General features: G+C 50.0%; 5 protein-coding genes across 5 annotated transcripts; 4 read left to right on the forward strand and 1 right to left on the reverse strand.

Annotated features, from left to right (window-relative positions):
• The first annotated feature begins 1763 nt into the window (after positions 1-1763).
• F4807DRAFT_157861 (autophagy-related protein 13-domain-containing protein) lies at positions 1764-5172 on the forward strand. The gene is made up of 3 exons (XM_047993300.1): positions 1764-2333; positions 2396-2494; positions 2555-5172. Exons 1-3 carry the CDS (start codon positions 2103-2105, stop codon positions 5036-5038), a joined length of 2814 nt encoding a protein of 937 aa, XP_047852783.1. The 5' UTR covers positions 1764-2102; the 3' UTR covers positions 5039-5172.
• Positions 5173-6180: 1008 nt separating this feature from the next.
• F4807DRAFT_157943 (uncharacterized protein) lies at positions 6181-9162 on the forward strand. The gene is made up of 5 exons (XM_047993303.1): positions 6181-6420; positions 6497-6657; positions 6731-7501; positions 7554-7878; positions 7929-9162. Exons 1-5 carry the CDS (start codon positions 6378-6380, stop codon positions 8732-8734), a joined length of 2106 nt encoding a protein of 701 aa, XP_047852784.1. The 5' UTR covers positions 6181-6377; the 3' UTR covers positions 8735-9162.
• Positions 9163-11596, forward strand: F4807DRAFT_157944 (HET-domain-containing protein). The gene has a single exon (XM_047993304.1). The coding sequence runs from the start codon at positions 9591-9593 to the stop codon at positions 11562-11564; it is 1974 nt and encodes a 657-aa protein (XP_047852785.1). The 5' UTR covers positions 9163-9590; the 3' UTR covers positions 11565-11596.
• A 1585-nt stretch (positions 11597-13181) lies between these two features.
• On the forward strand, positions 13182-13671 carry F4807DRAFT_461988 (uncharacterized protein; the record flags this gene model as incomplete). The annotated part of the gene is made up of 2 exons (XM_048001759.1): positions 13182-13489; positions 13566-13671. 2 exons carry the CDS (start codon positions 13182-13184, stop codon positions 13669-13671), a joined length of 414 nt encoding a protein of 137 aa, XP_047852786.1.
• Positions 13672-14055: 384 nt separating this feature from the next.
• F4807DRAFT_157994 (uncharacterized protein) lies at positions 14056-16509 on the reverse strand. The gene is made up of 3 exons (XM_047993306.1): positions 16328-16509; positions 16065-16267; positions 14056-15990 (listed from the first exon to the last, which is right to left on the reverse strand). Exons 2-3 carry the CDS (start codon positions 16163-16165, stop codon positions 14505-14507), a joined length of 1587 nt encoding a protein of 528 aa, XP_047852787.1. The 5' UTR covers positions 16166-16267; positions 16328-16509; the 3' UTR covers positions 14056-14504.
• Between the last annotated feature and the right edge of the window lie 332 nt (positions 16510-16841).

Consider the following 16841-nt stretch of genomic DNA (forward strand, 5'->3'; position numbering starts at 1 on the left):
CACTGCAGATAAGGTATAGTATGCGTAATCCTACGGCGCGGTCTGGAGAAGCCAATGCATTCTACCAGGCCAGGTCATTTTTCGGTGAATGCTAGCTTCGTTTTGAGGAGGCAGAACGGTGTCAACGATTGCCGAGTTCGCCAATCACAACAGCTGCTAGGAGGAGGCTTGAGTCTTGCAACATAAGGTAGGCCAATTACTAGATAGAAACAGGGTGTGAGTTCTGTTTCTGGCATCCGTTTCTAACGCTGTGGGGATGGTTGTAACACGATATGCGTGGCTCCGTGCCTGTGGCCTGCTTAGCTGCAGTGATATCCTGCAGCTAATAACGAGCTAGAAAGGGTGATCCATATCCCAGGCACTTGGAGGACCTTGGAGGCAGAATAGAGGTCCGTTGAAATAAGAGGCTGTTGTAAAGCAATCCTCCGTCGTCCACGGTTTGTGTGCATCGATCAATGTCGCTTCTCTTTATTTGCTGGTTTTTACACTTGTGAATATTAATAGAATTGGGTAGACTTGACCTGAACCAGCGGGATTGGATCAATGATATGGATGTGGGTTCTTGTCTCAAAATTTCTCAAGACACCTGCAATTGGAAGATGAAGAAAGACGAAAGAGTCAAGTTTCTTATTTATTATTAGATCCGTGTTAGTCTAGGCACTTTCCCTAGCTTTCTTAGTCTGGTGTATCAAATCCTCAACGTTTAACCTTATGTCGACTTACATATCGAGGATTATGTATCTTTGTATAGTACTGTATAGAAGTGTAGCATTTGAGTAGGGATATTTCAATGCAGGTGTGTTTAACTCGCAGCTACCTCGAGAACGCCCAAGGTACGTATATACCTTCAATACATTATGTACAAATGCAGCTAACAACCTTGAAAGTCGTCATAGTCAACCAATCACAATCCATTGTTCAGGTCTTGGCTTACTTTGTCTACTAGGACTAGTCTTATCAGTTGCCAGTGCCGGTCGGCTCATCCTATCTTTTCCTTCTATCTTTTCTACATCGGTCGGCTTCCCAAATCCCAACTGAAGCACTCTTCAAGCTGTCTGTCTCTCTCCACCAATCCTCTCTAGAACGGTCCGGACCGATGACGGATGGCCACAAGATTGGAAGAGATCACGAGGTGTATCCCGTCTGACTATCCCCGGCATTGACAGTTACTCACTAGACTTGACTTTTGACCCTGACCCCGACCCCTTCTCATCATTTCAGATTGGAATTCTTCTCTTTTTTGCGACTAATCGCAAATTAATCACACACTCTTCCGAGGTCACCAACTCAACAACTGACGCATCCCCGATCGATTTCACTAACCAAATCGGTGCCGATTTGGTTTTAAATTCAACCGCATCGACAATACACGGACACAGCGCACTGCCTGAAGCATAAACTACTAGACATACGTACCTGGGCATACTTGCATACCTCTACCTATACTACCTGGTATTCATATCCATTAACGTATCAGCGCAATTATTCCATATCCTCCCATACCTTTCCTCCTAGGCACCATCGACATGGCACAAATCGCCTAGCTCACCCCAGCTAGCTCCTCCAAACCGCACAAACCACAAGCCAGAAACCCTGCTGCAGCAACCCGCATCCAGTTAGCAGAGCCGCCCGCCAACGTTCTTCTGCCGGCTACCAGTACCTACCCTCCGTACATACAATTCATCACAATCGACGCTTTATCTGTATTATTACTCTATGTCTGCCTACGTGTTTCGACAGCCTGTCTAAGTAAAGCAATTTGCGATCTCCGCACCGCAGCTAGGCTCCCTTAACTTGTATTCCCTCCTATAAACCCCGTGTATGCCTAGTCGTCTGCCTGCCCTATATTTGACGTTACGAACAATGGATGCCAAAGTTCGGTGGCATCCCATTTCCATCTAAGCTAGGTCGATCCTCGCAGGACGCCTCATATTGTTGGCGATAATCCTCGACGCCCTCCATCTGTGCCACGATCTCAACCGAGATACGACACCACCGAGATTGTGCATCGTTCGATCTAGCCAACAAATCAACAATCCGCCTGTCCTTGCCTTCGCTATATCTATCAGGCTACACGTAGCCCGGGCTTCGACGACTTCAGGATGCATCAAACTCCCCGCGCCCCGCCTCGTACAGCCTCCCCCGCCTTGTCACAACAAACAAATCCCACAAGAACGAATAATCAGAGAGATCCAGGGAGTCCTGGGTCTGGTTCGTCATCTAGACCAAGCTCCCGAGCTCAGGAGAGGACAACGACAGGAGCGGGTGGAGGCAATCGTGGAGATGGAGGTCCTACTCGTGATTCCGTTAAGAAATTAGACCAGATTATCCAGGTTGGTTTCCTACTAACCATGTTGCTACGACGGTAAATGCTTACAAACCGCCTCTAATCCAGAATATCTACTCGAAAGCCGGCACCGTAATATTACAGACACGCATGCAAGTAACTCCGATTCTCGTGGGCAAGTCCCTGGAAAGGAGAACGAGTAGATGGGTAAGTCCAAACCTCGGAAGAAGCCAATTCCTCAATCTTACAAAATGCCCTGAAATACAGTTTCAACTTGACACCGACGATATCGATGATTTTCGAGAAGAGTTCCGTGTATGGAAACAATGCGGCGGATTTGAAAATCGCCCACCTCCTTTGGTGATCGAAACTTACCTTGACACATCTCGATTAAAAGGTGGCCAAAGCTTGGTAATTCTGGATGAAAACGGGAAGAGATGGGACGTTGTCGAGGCCCTTAACTCCTCTGATCAATCTAGCGACAGCAGCTCTGGCCGCCAGGGAAAACCAATCACCCGCCTTGTATTAGAGCGATGGCGTGTCGAGCTCAAGGGAAAGCCCCCTGATCAGCTAGACGACTTTGGTCTACTGCTTCCTACGGTGTACAAGAAGGCGATTGTCTTGATGCGATCTATATACACGACTACAGGTCTCTTGCCCGCCTGGAAACTCGCCAGGAATTCTAAGACAAAGGGTACCCATCCCGCCCTAGCGGTCCGCTGCCGAGTCTTCTCAGGGGATTCTCCTACGTATGGATCGGACACCCTGAGGATACCTTTATTCGATGGCAGAGGGGATGTCTCCACCGATTATGTGTTTGGTGATCTCGAAGTCCCTGTCGGACGGTTTTACGTTTCTGTGTCCTACCGCAACCACTGCAACTTCCAAGTGGTTGATTCCGAATCTTTGCTGAGCTCACGCATCGGTATTGCCATATCTGATGACGTATTCAAGCCATCGTTGCCTCACCATGGCCATGGACGTCGCGAATCATACACCCCCGAACCCGGGTCGCTTCCATATTATCGGCATGCGCAGAACATCACGGAAAATCAGCAACGATACGGTAGTTTATCCACGTTTCACGGTGAAGGACCGATTGGCACAAGCCCTATATCGGCATTAAAGGCAGTAAAAGCCCCAGGTTCGGACACCAGCTCGCCGCCTGAGTCCAGACCTGCGAGCATTGAAGCCCACCCTCATACCCTCCCAATTGCCAACCACGCCCGTCGACCGTCCCTTAGAGGGATAGATACCTCGCGGCGTCCATCCGTCTCGTTCCAGTCTTCACCTTTCAAGCATGGCTCTCTTTCGGGATCGCCCGCGTTGAGGCCGCAGGACCCGGACGTTCCACCGTCGCCTCAATCTCTCAATCGCCCTTCGAGTTTTAACACGCATGTGAGAAATCGCTCTTCATTGACGGCTGGGATGCCGGCTTCCCTACGTGGGGCGCCACTCCCTGCTCCGGCAGATAACTCTCTTGCTAGTTCGCCGAGGCCATCTGTCTCTAATCGGTTTAGTAGCAGCTTTGGGCATCGGCGCAGTCGGCCGTCTCTTAGTGGCACCAGTAGGGTAGATGACGATCAAAACAGCAGTGGCAAGCAAAGTTTATCGTCTTCGGCTGTCCAGCCGGGCTCCGGCTTGTTGAACGAGATTGGCGCAGGTGGCAGTTCTGGATCTTTCCAAACTGATGACGAAAGCATACAGAACTTCTTGAAAATGATCGAAAGCAAGAAAACATTAACAAGTTTCGACTCTTCTAAAAAGGGAGAGTCGGCGACTAAGAAGACGGCGGCTCAGCTTTCGAAGTTTCACCTTATGCGTGAGTCGAATAATGCGCTTACTGAATCCATGAATTCGTCTATGCAGCTTCAGCGTTCATCCAGCTCTTCTAGCCGTCAGCTAACCAATGTGCCGGGCATGTCAACATCATCGTCCCCGGGGAAGCCGTTGTCACCACATACGCCACATACACCGGCTATTCCATCTCGCTTAAGCGAGAATTCGAGTGTTGATTATGCGCCTACTACAAGGGTTGCGTCACGATCGCGCAACGTTGAGGGTCTTGCCGAAGAGCCTACCGTCAGCACACAAGCCACCCATGAGGGCACGACGGCTATCGACATCCCTACATCGCCAAGGCCTTATCCACATGCTAGGCGATCCAGTTCAGTTGCTCATCAGAATCGGGCACTGGTTGACGATGACGACGTTGACGCCCATCGCAGTATTAGCCTTGGTGCGGAAGACCGTGAACCTCCTAGCCTTAGCGTCCTGTTAGGACTAGGTTCTGATGAACCAACTAATGCGGTAGATTCGCCGGGCCTACGATCTGCTGCTGATATCAGGGCAACAAGTCCTCCAGATATGCTTGGGCAAGAATCAGAATCTGTTGAGCGTGAAGTCCGACCCCCAGGCGGGCTTTATTCCGGGTTCTCGAGCTCGCCATATAATAGGCGTTACGGCAGCGCCGCCGGTCGAGGCATTACGCCTCCTCACTCCGGAAGCGGTAGCCTAGTCGGGTCTAGCGGTAGATTCGGTAGAGGTTATTCACGTGGGGGCGCTACTGGCCTCGGCGTGACGGGTGCTGGCGCGGATGAGCCTGACGATGAGCCGCTTCTATTCGATATGTCAGAAATTACTCGCGAACAATCTCGTCGCAGCCTTGAGGAAGCCAGGGGCGGCGGAAGCGTAGGGTCCAGTGGTGACAGAGGGGCCTATGAGACCAGTCATAGGAGTCGTCGTTGGTAACGAATTTATGTTGCAGCACCATCCGCCTATGACCTGAAACGAGTTTGCACTTTGCATTTCTGCGTTGCTTAGATGTTGTGTAATGTTTGTATTGGGTGTGGGTCGACGATGTAGGAAGCTGGGAAGCAGTCCGGTGGTGCGATGCAAAGCTTTCATTCTTCAGAACACGGATACGTCCGGAGATCTACTGCGATTACAGATTGTCATTGACATTGTTATTTGATTTGGATGACACCGGATGTTTTTTTGAGAGGAGTTTGGAGGCACTATGGAGGGAAATGATTATTACCGAGGGCCGGAGTCTAGAGCGGAGTTTGAGGTTCATTATCATGACACGCTCGAGGACGACCGTCTGGCGTTTTATTCGGATGGGCGGAGGGCATCGCAGAGCGGTTTGGTTTTTCTGCTCTCGGACGCCCTTTTAGATCCGAGGCTATAAGGTTTGCGGACGAGGTGTTCGCTATAAAACTACATTTTAGGTAGCTCAGGATGAGGTTTCAGTCATCTCATCCTAGAGAGAGCCTTCAGATGGAATAGAAAGAATATGGTGAACCGCGCCGAGACGTAACTCTTTGCCACTAGGGATTAACCTAGGTATTGGCTTGTATATTAGGAGCCGGGTATTTAAACGAATCTCATGTCACATATACCTACCTACATACATTTTTCGTGATCCTCCCCCGTACACGCAAATACATACGATTGAATTGGTATAATTTGAACACACTTCTTTAGGCCTAGTTATGCGTATACTATGTTCTGAATATAAAAACCCGAAAGCGAGATAAAACTATCTGCAATTCATATTACGTTTCGAAAGTAGGAGGATTTCAGATTTTCAGGGTCGAATTGTACGCGGGCTCGGAAATCTGTTGGTTAAATGCTTAGACGAAATCAAATCGGATATTGAGGCGCAGTCTAATCTAGCAGATATTGATAGAAATATTCGGACGTCATCGCGTTGCGTGGTGTGGATTGTTCCAGGGCAGGCAGCTACAGGTCAGCGGGTTCGATGCTAGCCATGCATTGCCCCAAAGCTGGGCCAAAATGCAGTTACGCTAAGGAAGCACAGGCCAACGTCATCAATTATGTACTCCTCTAGGCTGTAACCTTGAACCTTAGAGCCACCACCTACCTCATACAATCTTAACACTACAACTACCACTCTTTCTACTACCAAATCATACGTTCCGACCATTCGACCGACCGTCACGATATCCACGATACCCGACGTAATATAATTGATAAATAGAGGGGATTTGAATCTGTTACTATCTAAGAAGGGTGACAAAAAGCGCCAAATCATAGGCATCCTCTTTTCTCCCGCCCGCTGCCCAGTATGTTTCGGGGAACAGCAGTCGGTCCATATGACGAAGTAATCGGTACGCACCGCACCACGACGTAACCACATTCAGCCCCCAATGTAGCCACAACACTGACAGAGCCTCGTACTTCTAGCTAAGGCGACCGACGAGAACCTCACCTCGGAGGACTGGGGAGCTATTATCGAGGTCTGCGACAAAGTAACCAGTGATCCTAATGGGCCCAACCAAGCAGTTCAGAGCTTGATCAAGCGCCTGGCGCATCGCAATGCCAATGTTCAGCTCTACACCCTCGAGGTACGTAGTTTAAAGACCGCAATTTCTCATCACCCGCCCACCGATTTGAAGCTAATACCAAGCGCCATATTAGCTCGCAAATGCGCTATCGCAAAACTGCGGCAAAAGCATGCATCGCGAGCTCGCCAGCCGCGCCTTCACCGATGCCCTATTGAAACTCGCCAACGACCGCAATACCCACCAACAAGTCAAGGTTAAGGTCCTCGAAAGAACCAAGGAATGGTCCGATATGTTCAGTCAAGATGCAGACCTTGGCATCATGTACGACGCCTATTACCGTCTCAAGCAGAGCAACCCGACATTGCAACCACCCTCAGCTCCGCAGAAGACTGGTCTTACCGACCTAGATCGCCAGAAGGAGGAAGACGAGCTCCAGATGGCGCTTACGCTATCGCTACAGGAAGAGGAGAGGAAGAAGATCCCTCAACCTGGTCCCTCTGTCGCGGGACCAAGCTCAGGGGCAGGACCGAGTGCGGCGACTAGTCAGGCTGAACCGATACTGTCTCATCCGACCGGAACAACGGCAGCTACTGTATCACGAGTTCGCGCCCTCTACGATTTCGTGCCGTCCGAACCTGGCGAACTTGAGTTTAAGAAGGGCGATATCATCGCCGTCCTCGAGTCCGTCTATAAGGACTGGTGGCGAGGTTCATTGAAAGGTCGAACTGGCATTTTCCCTCTGAACTACGTCGAGAAGCTTGCAGACCCCACTCCCGACGAGCTCCAACGCGAGGCGCAAATGGAGGCCGAAGTCTTTGCTGAAATCAAGAACGTCGAGAAGCTGCTTACCTTGTTAAGCACGTCCAATGCGTCGCCAAGAGAAGAGGATAACGAGGAAATATCGGTATGTTTGAGATAACTTGAATATACCCGTTTACAAGGGCTAACATCTCCAGAAACTCTACCACCAAACTCTGGCCATTCGACCTAAATTAATCAAGCTAATAGAAAAGTACTCTCAAAAGAAAGAAGACTTTACCCAGCTAAATGAGAAATTCATTAAAGCCAGAAGAGATTATGAATCGCTCTTAGAATCTTCAATGTCTCACCCACCCCAACCGAACTACCACCAATATGCACCGAGACCGATCATGAACCACGGGTATGGAGTTCCGGGGGGTCCCGGTCCGGGACCGGGCTTTGCGCCTCAGGGACCACCACCTGGACAGCAAGAGCCCCAAAGATATTATACGCCTGGGCCTCAAGGGCCTCCTCCACAAGGTATGTGGAATGCAGGAATCTCTACGAGAAATGAGCTCACACGTATTTAGAGCAAACCCAATACCAGGCTACATCTCCGCCTCCTACCTTTCAACGGCCAACGCCCGCCCCTGCTCCGTTCTATCTACAGGGAGCAGAGATTCCGCCTCAGGCGAACCAACCACCACCTCAACAATATCCGCCCAGAGACCAACCTTCGCGGATAGCAATGGGAAAGCAGCCAGCACCTATACAAACCTCGTCACCTCCCCCGCAAACCTACCAGGCATATTCCCAGCCTCCCCCGCAAATGGGACAGCGGCCTCAGAGTACTTACGGCAACCCCCAAGAATTAGCTACGTCCGCGTACGACTCTCCCGTGGCGACTCACAACCCAGGCCGTAGCGACCCTTATTCGGCATCCGTCTACTCCCAAGAGGATCCTTATGCATCGAGCCCAACCGCTCCGGCGCCAAGCGCTCCTGTCTTACCCCCTCCCTCGGCTCCCTCCGCCCCCTCGGCCGCCGTGCCCACACCCCTTGCTATTGCCTCCCACCCCTCGCAGCCGTCACAGCCGTCGCAGCCGCAGTACTCGGCATATAACCCGAATGCCCATCGTCAAGATTCTTACGATGCAGGTGCTCCTCCCCCGCAGCCCACCGGCTCGGCACCGCCAATTCCAGTTCAGCCGCCCCCTAACGTTCTGACGCCACCCCCACTACACCCAAGCGGGCCAGCGTTCGATGCTAGGCACAGCTTGCCGAGCCAGGCTACACCGGGAAACGTTGGCGTAGGGCCCCAGTATAAGGCGTATGTGCCTCCTAGCAACGAGCCAAGTGCGCCGCAGGACTTCTATAGGCAGGGTGCTGCTTACTGAGAGCGATTCAAGGGGGGAGGGGTTGAGTGACGATGATGAAATTCGGTGATAAGGGGTAAGGGACGTAGAATGTGAGTTGAGAGAATTGAAGGCTGGTGACATACCTGTATCGACTAGGCTTTTGATGCATTGATGCATGCACATGTAGGGTTTAGTTGGTCGCTTGGTACCTAGGTCATTAGGGGATACCCCAGAAAGGGGAGCGGTTCCTACTCGATGTGCTGGGATCTTGGGAGTTTAGTAGATAAGATAATGGAAGTGGTAACATATCAAACAAGCAAGCATGCGTGTTATTGTCAAGATGCAATGGCGAGGGAGGTGATCGGTTACTTGGTTGAGTGTGAGGTAAAATAGCGGCGGTGCTCTTCAATGTTGCGGGTTTAACTTGTGGATATGTAGGTTGGTTCAGTAGGACGAAGGTTACACCACATACTTAGTATGACGTTCTAGAGGTACTAAGTATGTTCAACCTTAACAAACTTCATACTTACAGCCGCCGAAGGTGTGTGACGCTAAAGCGAGAAGGTGCTGCTCGAAAAGCGAGGATCAATTATTACTCCGTATGTCTTTAGTTCTTTCGTTATACGAGAAGTTTAATTAGCTGATTATATATGGATCAATAACGTTATATAACTTTCCTCTTAATTCAAAGTATACACTGAAAGTTTCGTATAAAACTGGGAATGTTCTCAAATATGCAGGTAGGATGACCTACTACTATTGAGTCCTAGTTCTGCTTACCAGGTCGACTATAAAATGGTGAAATCCCTGCACACTCTTTCAGCTCCCCTGCCGTTGTAGGCGCCCCGCCGTGAAGTTCACATTGTTGGACTGCATCTTATTCAACATCCGCACGATGCGACTCATCAACACTATAACCCTGGAATTTAAAGAATTCTACGGGGATACAGTGCCGCCCTACGCGATACTAAGCCATACATGGGTCGAGGGAGAGGAGATCAGCTTTCGCGATTTCATAGACCCATGCCCATATACTACTACGAAACCTGGATTTCATAAGATTCAGGGCGCATGTAAGATAGCGCAACAAGATGGCATCGATTGGATATGGATCGATACCAATTGCATCGACAAGGCCAGCTCGGCTGAGCTGACAGAGGCTATCAATTCCATGTATAACTGGTACAAGGGTTCCGAGGTATGCTACGCTTACTTATCCGACGTCCCGGATTTCTCTTCGCGAAACGAATGGGACGATCCAGAGATCCAAAATCGCCAGTTTCGTCAGAGCAAGTGGTTTCGTCGTGGATGGACGCTCCAAGAATTAATCGCCCCTCCACGGCTCGTATTCTACTGTTCTTCCTGGACGAGGATTGGTGATCGCTCAGGTCTTGCCCTCGACATCTCCGCCATTACCGGAATCGAGACGAGGCTCTTGCAGGGCGTTGCAGACCTCCACGCCGTTAGTATCGCGAAGAAGATGTCGTGGGCAGCGCGACGCGTGACTACACGCGTCGAGGATATCGCGTACTGTTTACTGGGGTTATTCGACGTCAACATGCCGCTCTTGTACGGCGAGGGGCCTAAGGCATTTATACGGCTCCAAGAGGAGATAACAAAGACGTCGAACGACCATACCGTGTTCTGCTGGAGCCGTACTAGCGTACCTGCCGACTGGACTAGCATGCTAGCTCCGTCGCCGGCCGCGTTCCGCGATGCCGGGGATTTCGTCCCGATAGACGCGTGGGAGATACCAATGCCTCATTCAATGACAAACCTAGGACTTTCAATCTACTTGCCCATCGTATATACTCTAACGCAGATGTTCGTCGTGCTTGACGCGGGGCTCCTGGGTGGACATGCTGATATGCGCGCCTGTATTGCTATGCAGAGAACGAATCCGCGAAGGTCGGGATCTAACATCCTAGACAGAAGTCGATTCTTCGGGGGTCCAACGATGCTCTCGAAAGAGGCGACCGACACGAGGGAACGGTATAACTTGTTCATCCGCTCCAGACACGTGCCGCAACCTGAGAGTCCGTTCAAATTACTTGGGCCCCGTATATCCAAGTACGGTGTTTTGATATTCGTCGACCCAACAGCAACACGACTTCTGTCGACGGGTAAGCGCGGCGCGCCGCTCGGGTCTGTGGGCTATGACATTGAGACACACCCTCCTGGGATTTTCAACGAGAACACTAGCATCTTAAGGTTGCTGGCTTTTGAGGGCGGCAGTTCCCTCGTTACATCCGGCTTGGTGCGCATCCGTTTCAAGTCGCCGCAAGAAAGAGACTTATATCTCTTCTTCGCAGTCATATTGACGATCGGTGGGAGGGAAGCCTGGTACTGCGGCGTATATTCCGCAGACGACTTTTGGTTTTTCAAGCAAGAAATCGAGGAGAGAATCAATGAAGAAGTCGCACCCGATGAGGAGATGGTCATGATTGATGGCTACTTGCGGGCCGTCGCTTGGGAGCATGGCCGTAAACAACTCACGGATCATACATCTGATGAGTCTCTATTTGTGTCCATTGGAGGGACGATGACTCGAAACCCAAAGTCTGATATTAGGGCGGCTATGCTCTCTGGTAAGTGCGAGTCCCCCTATTCGGTTCCCACGAGCGCCATAGATATTAGCGGTGTAGTCGATGAGACAGACGACGATGATTACGTGGACGACATCGAGGACGAAGAATTTGGGGACTGGGACTCGTCCAATGAAGGTGACGGGAGTGATGAGTCTCCAGGGGAGAAGACGGATGGGTCGTCTACATGGGACGTTAATAGCTCTGGCGAAAGCTCCCAGACCTTGTCGTCCACATCATCGTGGCATAAGACTTCACCGCTACCCAACCTCCCTGCTTCGTAGGCTTCCTCATGGACTGTGGAGTCTGAGAAGCTTGACGTTTTCAAGTTTGTCAGTTTAACCATGATCAACACCTCTTAGAAGATTCTATCCCGGACACCGAGTAGACAACAAATTTGTGGATGAAGGTCGGATATTGGAAAATTCCGTGTATATTGGTGATTTGTATGGGGTCTAGAAAGCCAGACGTTTTAGATATAATCAAGTAATATCGTTGCATCGCAACGAGAGCTATCCACTTAAGCACTTGGCGATGTAGGCATTGCTCTTCCGTACCTTGAAAGAGCATAGGCTATTGACAAAGGTCAACCTTGTTCATAGATGACTTGTATCAGATTTAGAGCTCCTGTGGGAAATTGTGTTGAAAATGATAATATTCACATCATGTATCTGGTGTTCGCGGTGCCGTCAACATCTGGTAGGTAGGGATATGAAAGCATGGAATATCTATTAGGAATTCTGTAATGATTCTAGCTGCATTTTGATCCGCTATTGCACCACACATAGTTTTCAATGTTATTTGTTGAGAACGCAACATGTCATCGCAGAAAATCGTTTCCAAGCTCTTGGAAAGCCTATCCGTAGTCGAGTCTTGAACCGGATCAGCACGGAAAAAACTCATAACCCCATCACCCATACATTTCTCAATGCCATGTCATCGTGCCCCCAATATTCATATTCTCAGCCTTTCCTCACATCCGCCGTGATTCCACCACTACAAGACAATGATGACGCCAACCGCAAGGCACCGCCTCTCGGAACACCGCCTTGGTAGTACGTAAAATATAGGAATTCCCCACTCCTACGCGGGCCGCTCCTACATAGCAGAAGCTTGGAGGCTGGGCTGCTTCGCTAGCTAGCTTCGTCGTGGACGAACAGTTGGGTCTTGAGTTTGAAAATCTTTGAATGGACCCTGAGGGAGAGAGCTGTCGTTCGTCGAGATCAACGGCTTCTAGATCGGATCACACCGTAAGACTTCAATCTCTTTGCCAGACGGCCGCGCGTTCTGGTCCGCTGCGGCGTAGAAAAACCTGGGGCAGGGCAGTTGGAAGAATGGGTATGCCGAGACGGTAGTCAGGGGTTGGTGTAGACGCTAAGTAGGGGCAGCGGTCCACTATTTACTATGGATGGCAACGTGTTGACCCGTGTAGGACCAATCAACAGACCGCATCGACCTCTTACATTACCCCTTTCTATGCTCTTCCTGGACAGTCCTAGACTAGCTAGCCTGAAATATCCCGAGCCGGCAATGATCGTAGGCCCGTCGAAGCTCCCGACTTCTAAAGCTCCACAGGTAACATGAGAGCCAACTTTACAGCTTCATGCGAACACCAACGACCGAAAGGTGGACTGCGTGGATACCCTCAGAGTCAGCTTTGTCCTACACCGCGATGCCCTCACTCAGCCTGGCCGTGTGTCTGTGGTCTGGGCAAAAAAAGTCGAAGTAAATCATGCCTCCTTGAACAGCTATAAAGAAGCCGCAGGCTCGCAACCTTGGTTTGTATTTTCCCATTCCTCATCACAGCAGACAATTCACCACATCCATCTATCTCAATCATCTCAACATATCCTCGCTTTAAAGCCTCTCAAAAAGCCCAACCCAAAGTCCAAACAATCAAAATGCGTTTCGCCGCCACCTTCGCCACCCTCGCCCTCGCCCTCAGCGGCAGCGCCGTCGCCCAGAGCACGGAGGACGTCTCCGTCACAGCCTTCACCCTCCACAAGGCCGACGCAGCGGGCACCGTCGACGGCGTCTCGTTCAAGCTTGACGGAAAGGACGGCAAGGGCATCGACTGCAGCGCGACTGCCACGCAGATCACTGCTGGTGTGCCCACTGCCGAGTTGGCCTGCAGCAACAACAAGTACAAGTTCACCGTACTCCCTGGCACTGACGCCGCGACTTTCGGCTTGAAGATCACTCACGACACGTAAGTTACCTACTCAAATCTTATCCCATACTTGATACGATGTTGTGAGCACCAAGGCTAACAGAAACATAACCAGTATCTCCGGCCAAGGCAACGTCGCCCTCAACTGCCGCAGCGGCGGCGGCGCTGCCCAGGTCTGCAGCCAGACCGAGGCCGCCGTCAAGATCAGCCTTAAGGCTTAAATGGTATCGGGACTGTCTGTTATGTCGTGAATGATTGAGGATATGAAAGGGTTAATGAAGCACGCTAGAGAAGCTTTAGAGATAGATGGAAACGCTGTTTTGATTTCAAGTAACATTCTTACACATAGACAATTTTAGAGCATCTTGTTTTGCAACTGCCTATTCCTTCAAGTTCGAAAGTGATGTACAGATAAACTCGTGATAAGCTGAACGAATCAAGCCTTATAAATATTCATTCTGTTACCGCTTAGCAACTCCAGCTTATTAACCAAGTCAAAATAGGACTTCGTACTAGCACGATGTGAGGAACTTAGCTTCAGATCCAATGAAGGCGAAGTATGTGGTTAGGTAGTGCTCGCACTATAGTGAGATCGTGAATGCCGTAGCTATGAAACGTCGTTTAGTTTCAGGCTGTGGCCATTCAAGTAAACGACTTGTTGAACGCGTTGGTTGCTATTCTGTACAGAGATTGAGTCAAATGTGTTAATAGATGTAAATACTATACTTGGATATGTAAAATAGCATATAGATATATTTGGTCAGCTAGCCCCTTCAAGCAGTCCCTCCGAAAAAACTCCAGCACAGAACGCTTCCAGAATAGATAGTCAACTAGATCTATAATTAAAAATCTTGATGGCGTAATAGTATGTTAAATATGTTTCAGCGTCTTTGGCGAAATCTTACTCGGATATGCGAGCAGTAGTGTTGATAAACATTAAGCAACAAGCGTCAATCGAGTCGTCTGATTTCATCGTCGTCGTATATCATCCGGCAATCACCTAGCTAGATATGTAATGGTGTCTCATGTTCGTGATAAGCCCTCACTCAATCGTCTAGGGAGAATCATCGGATAGCTTGAGGCATCGCTCGAATAATTCGACTGTCTCTTGGACGTATCCCACTTTCTCGCCTAATTCGATCGACCGATAGTACCAAGGTTGGTCGATTTGCTGTGGGAAGTTGCCAAGTGAATCCGCCGCATCACGGAAGACGCGCCATCTACTCTCAAAGTCTCGGCCCATCTGGTCGGCCCCTGCCGTGGCACCAATCTTCCGGCAATAATTCTCTACCGCCGACATCGCCTCAAGCGTTTGAATATGCGCCGGTCCGTAAATTTCCTGCGAAATCTTCAGCAGGTTGTGTCCTGCTTGTACTGCCTCCGCCTGTGTTCCCTTCCGCTCTTTGATTTCAAACATTAGCCAAGCAGTCTTGCAGCGGAGATCCGGGTAAAGACTGGGCAGTCGCGTATCTAGCCAGGCAATTATCTCTTTGGTGACGGTCTCGGCCTTCTTTAGTCGTCGTCTTCCAAGGCAAGTAAGTACTAATCTGAACTTGGTTTCCTGGAGTAGATATTCCGCGGCTTCCCTCGAGATCGCCCCTCCTGCAATCATAGCCTGGATGACGGTTTCGAGTAGGTTGAAGGAGAGCAGTCCGGTACAATGAAGCTGAATAAAAACAAACGCGCCCTGAACGTCATTGGTAGTATTCGTCTCTCTTGAGTTGACATGGCGTCCCCACATGTCTAAGTAGGATTCAAATATGGCACCGGCATGATCGTTGATTCCGCGCATGCCCGTAAGTACAACCCGAGACCAGAGTTGGTTGAATGGATGCCCCGGTGGAAGAATCAATGCCGTGAGCTTTGAAGCGTAGTCAATGAAAGCGTCACCAAGCTTGTTGTTTTGACTAGCAAGGACTATTGCGCACTTGTAGGTAGCCAACCAGAACATCGAATCTGGCTGTTGCAATTGCAACTTGTACTGGTCGAAGCACATACCCAGCAGCGAGAAGCCTTCTTTTATTCGGCCATGGCGAATCAGCCCCTGTGATGAAGCTACGTAATGTTGCCAGGTGAAAGCACCATTCATTTCGGCGCGCTCTCCCTGAGTTGCCATTTGCCACATCCCATTATCGAAAGCCCCATTTATGAAATTGCGGAGAATCTGCATACACTCGTGTGGCACTCTCAGCTCGGTAGGTTCCTCGATGCGGGGAGAAATGGATATGTTCGAATCGGTCGCGTCGGGTGAGGGTGAGGGCGATGGTGTTCGACAGATTACCTGGGATATCCTTGATCTGGATCCTTCATCGTTTGCCCCCTTCTCGGCGCGCATGATCTTTTTTGAAATAAGCGGCGCCGCGCGATATCGATACCGTTGTAGTCGATCTGGATCAATCCGTCTGCCTCTGATGTAAGCTACTGTTGGTTTTCCGATTGCGGCGCGAGCAGTCTGTTGGCGAAAGATCTCGACGGCTTCCTCAGCTTTGATCTTCTTCTCGATGCCCCATTTCTGAAAGCGGGCTTTGTACATCCTCACGCTTATTAACCGGTTAGATAGTTGGCCAACGATCATGACAAACTGTAGAGTCAGTCATAACTAATCGAAACTCACGTTGCGAAGAACTGGTGATTATCCTGCATTATTTGCATAATCTCCTTTAACGTCTTATTTTGATCTCGATCTAGTAGATATACTGTCAATTCATAGTCCATTTTGCAAGCAAGGACTACCCGGGTAGGGTAAGAGCTAACGACGGCAAAGAAATAACAAGCATGACGATCGATTGCGGGAGGGTGAAGTGTCAATTCAACATACTAACAGCAGGTTAGCTCAATATAGACACAATGGGGCAAATTGGAATGGGAAGATAGTACCAGAGGGTTGTGATATAATCCCTTTGTGAAGCCCAATCGTCGGCGGTAGCCCAGCCATTGTGGCCTGTGGGTGTGGCCATTGCGACGCGAAGAAACAAGCAATCGATAATCGAACGTCAACTGAGCATCTACAATTTGGCTAATTGGCTCGCGGATCGTGGCACGACAGAGCTGATGTCAGACGGTGGACAGGAAGGGAAATCGTTGATGTTGGTAGTTGAAAAATGGTAACACTATCGAGGGCCGCGCAAGTGCTGGGTATCCAAAGGTCTGGGAAATGGGAAATGCACGTAAGTAAAATGCAAGTAAGCCGCACAAATAGAACCAACAGAATGTCATTCCCGCATATTTTCCGGGAATAAGTAAAGGTCAAGGGCTAGCGACGATCCGATCTGGTACGTGACAATGACCCTTGGGCGATCTTGTAACACAATACGCTTGGGCATCGGGATGGGACGATGCGACTATGCGACTGGGTATGCGATGCTCTCTTCTCTTCTCTTTTCATCGTGGG

The sequence above is a fragment of the Annulohypoxylon truncatum genome (genome assembly GCF_022578515.1).
Source record: "Annulohypoxylon truncatum strain CBS 140777 unplaced genomic scaffold F4807scaffold_23, whole genome shotgun sequence".
Classification (NCBI taxonomy): domain Eukaryota; kingdom Fungi; phylum Ascomycota; class Sordariomycetes; order Xylariales; family Hypoxylaceae; genus Annulohypoxylon; species Annulohypoxylon truncatum.

What these genes read in the sequence shown, in the direction of transcription:
- F4807DRAFT_157861 (XM_047993300.1), top strand. Translation starts at nt 2,103, where the DNA reads ATGCATCAAACTCCCCGCGCCCCGCCTCGTACAGCCTCCCCCGCCTTG. An exon ending in AATTAGACCAGATTATCCAG is followed by an intron (nt 2,334 to 2,395) that starts GTTGGTTTCCTA and finishes CCTCTAATCCAG; the next exon opens with AATATCTACTCGAAAGCCGG. An exon ending in AAAGGAGAACGAGTAGATGG is followed by an intron (nt 2,495 to 2,554) that starts GTAAGTCCAAAC and finishes CCTGAAATACAG; the next exon opens with TTTCAACTTGACACCGACGA.
- F4807DRAFT_157943 (XM_047993303.1), top strand. Translation starts at nt 6,378, where the DNA reads ATGTTTCGGGGAACAGCAGTCGGTCCATATGACGAAGTAATCG. An exon ending in TTCAGCTCTACACCCTCGAG is followed by an intron (nt 6,658 to 6,730) that starts GTACGTAGTTTA and finishes GCGCCATATTAG; the next exon opens with CTCGCAAATGCGCTATCGCA. An exon ending in TCAAGGGCCTCCTCCACAAG is followed by an intron (nt 7,879 to 7,928) that starts GTATGTGGAATG and finishes ACACGTATTTAG; the next exon opens with AGCAAACCCAATACCAGGCT.
- F4807DRAFT_157944 (XM_047993304.1), top strand. Translation starts at nt 9,591, where the DNA reads ATGCGACTCATCAACACTATAACCCTGGAATTTAAAGAATTCTACGGG.
- F4807DRAFT_157994 (XM_047993306.1), bottom strand. Translation starts at nt 16,165, where the DNA reads ATGGACTATGAATTGACAGTATATCTACTAGATCGAGATCAAAATAAG. An exon ending in AATCACCAGTTCTTCGCAAC is followed by an intron (nt 15,991 to 16,064) that starts GTGAGTTTCGAT and finishes CCGGTTAATAAG; the next exon opens with CGTGAGGATGTACAAAGCCC.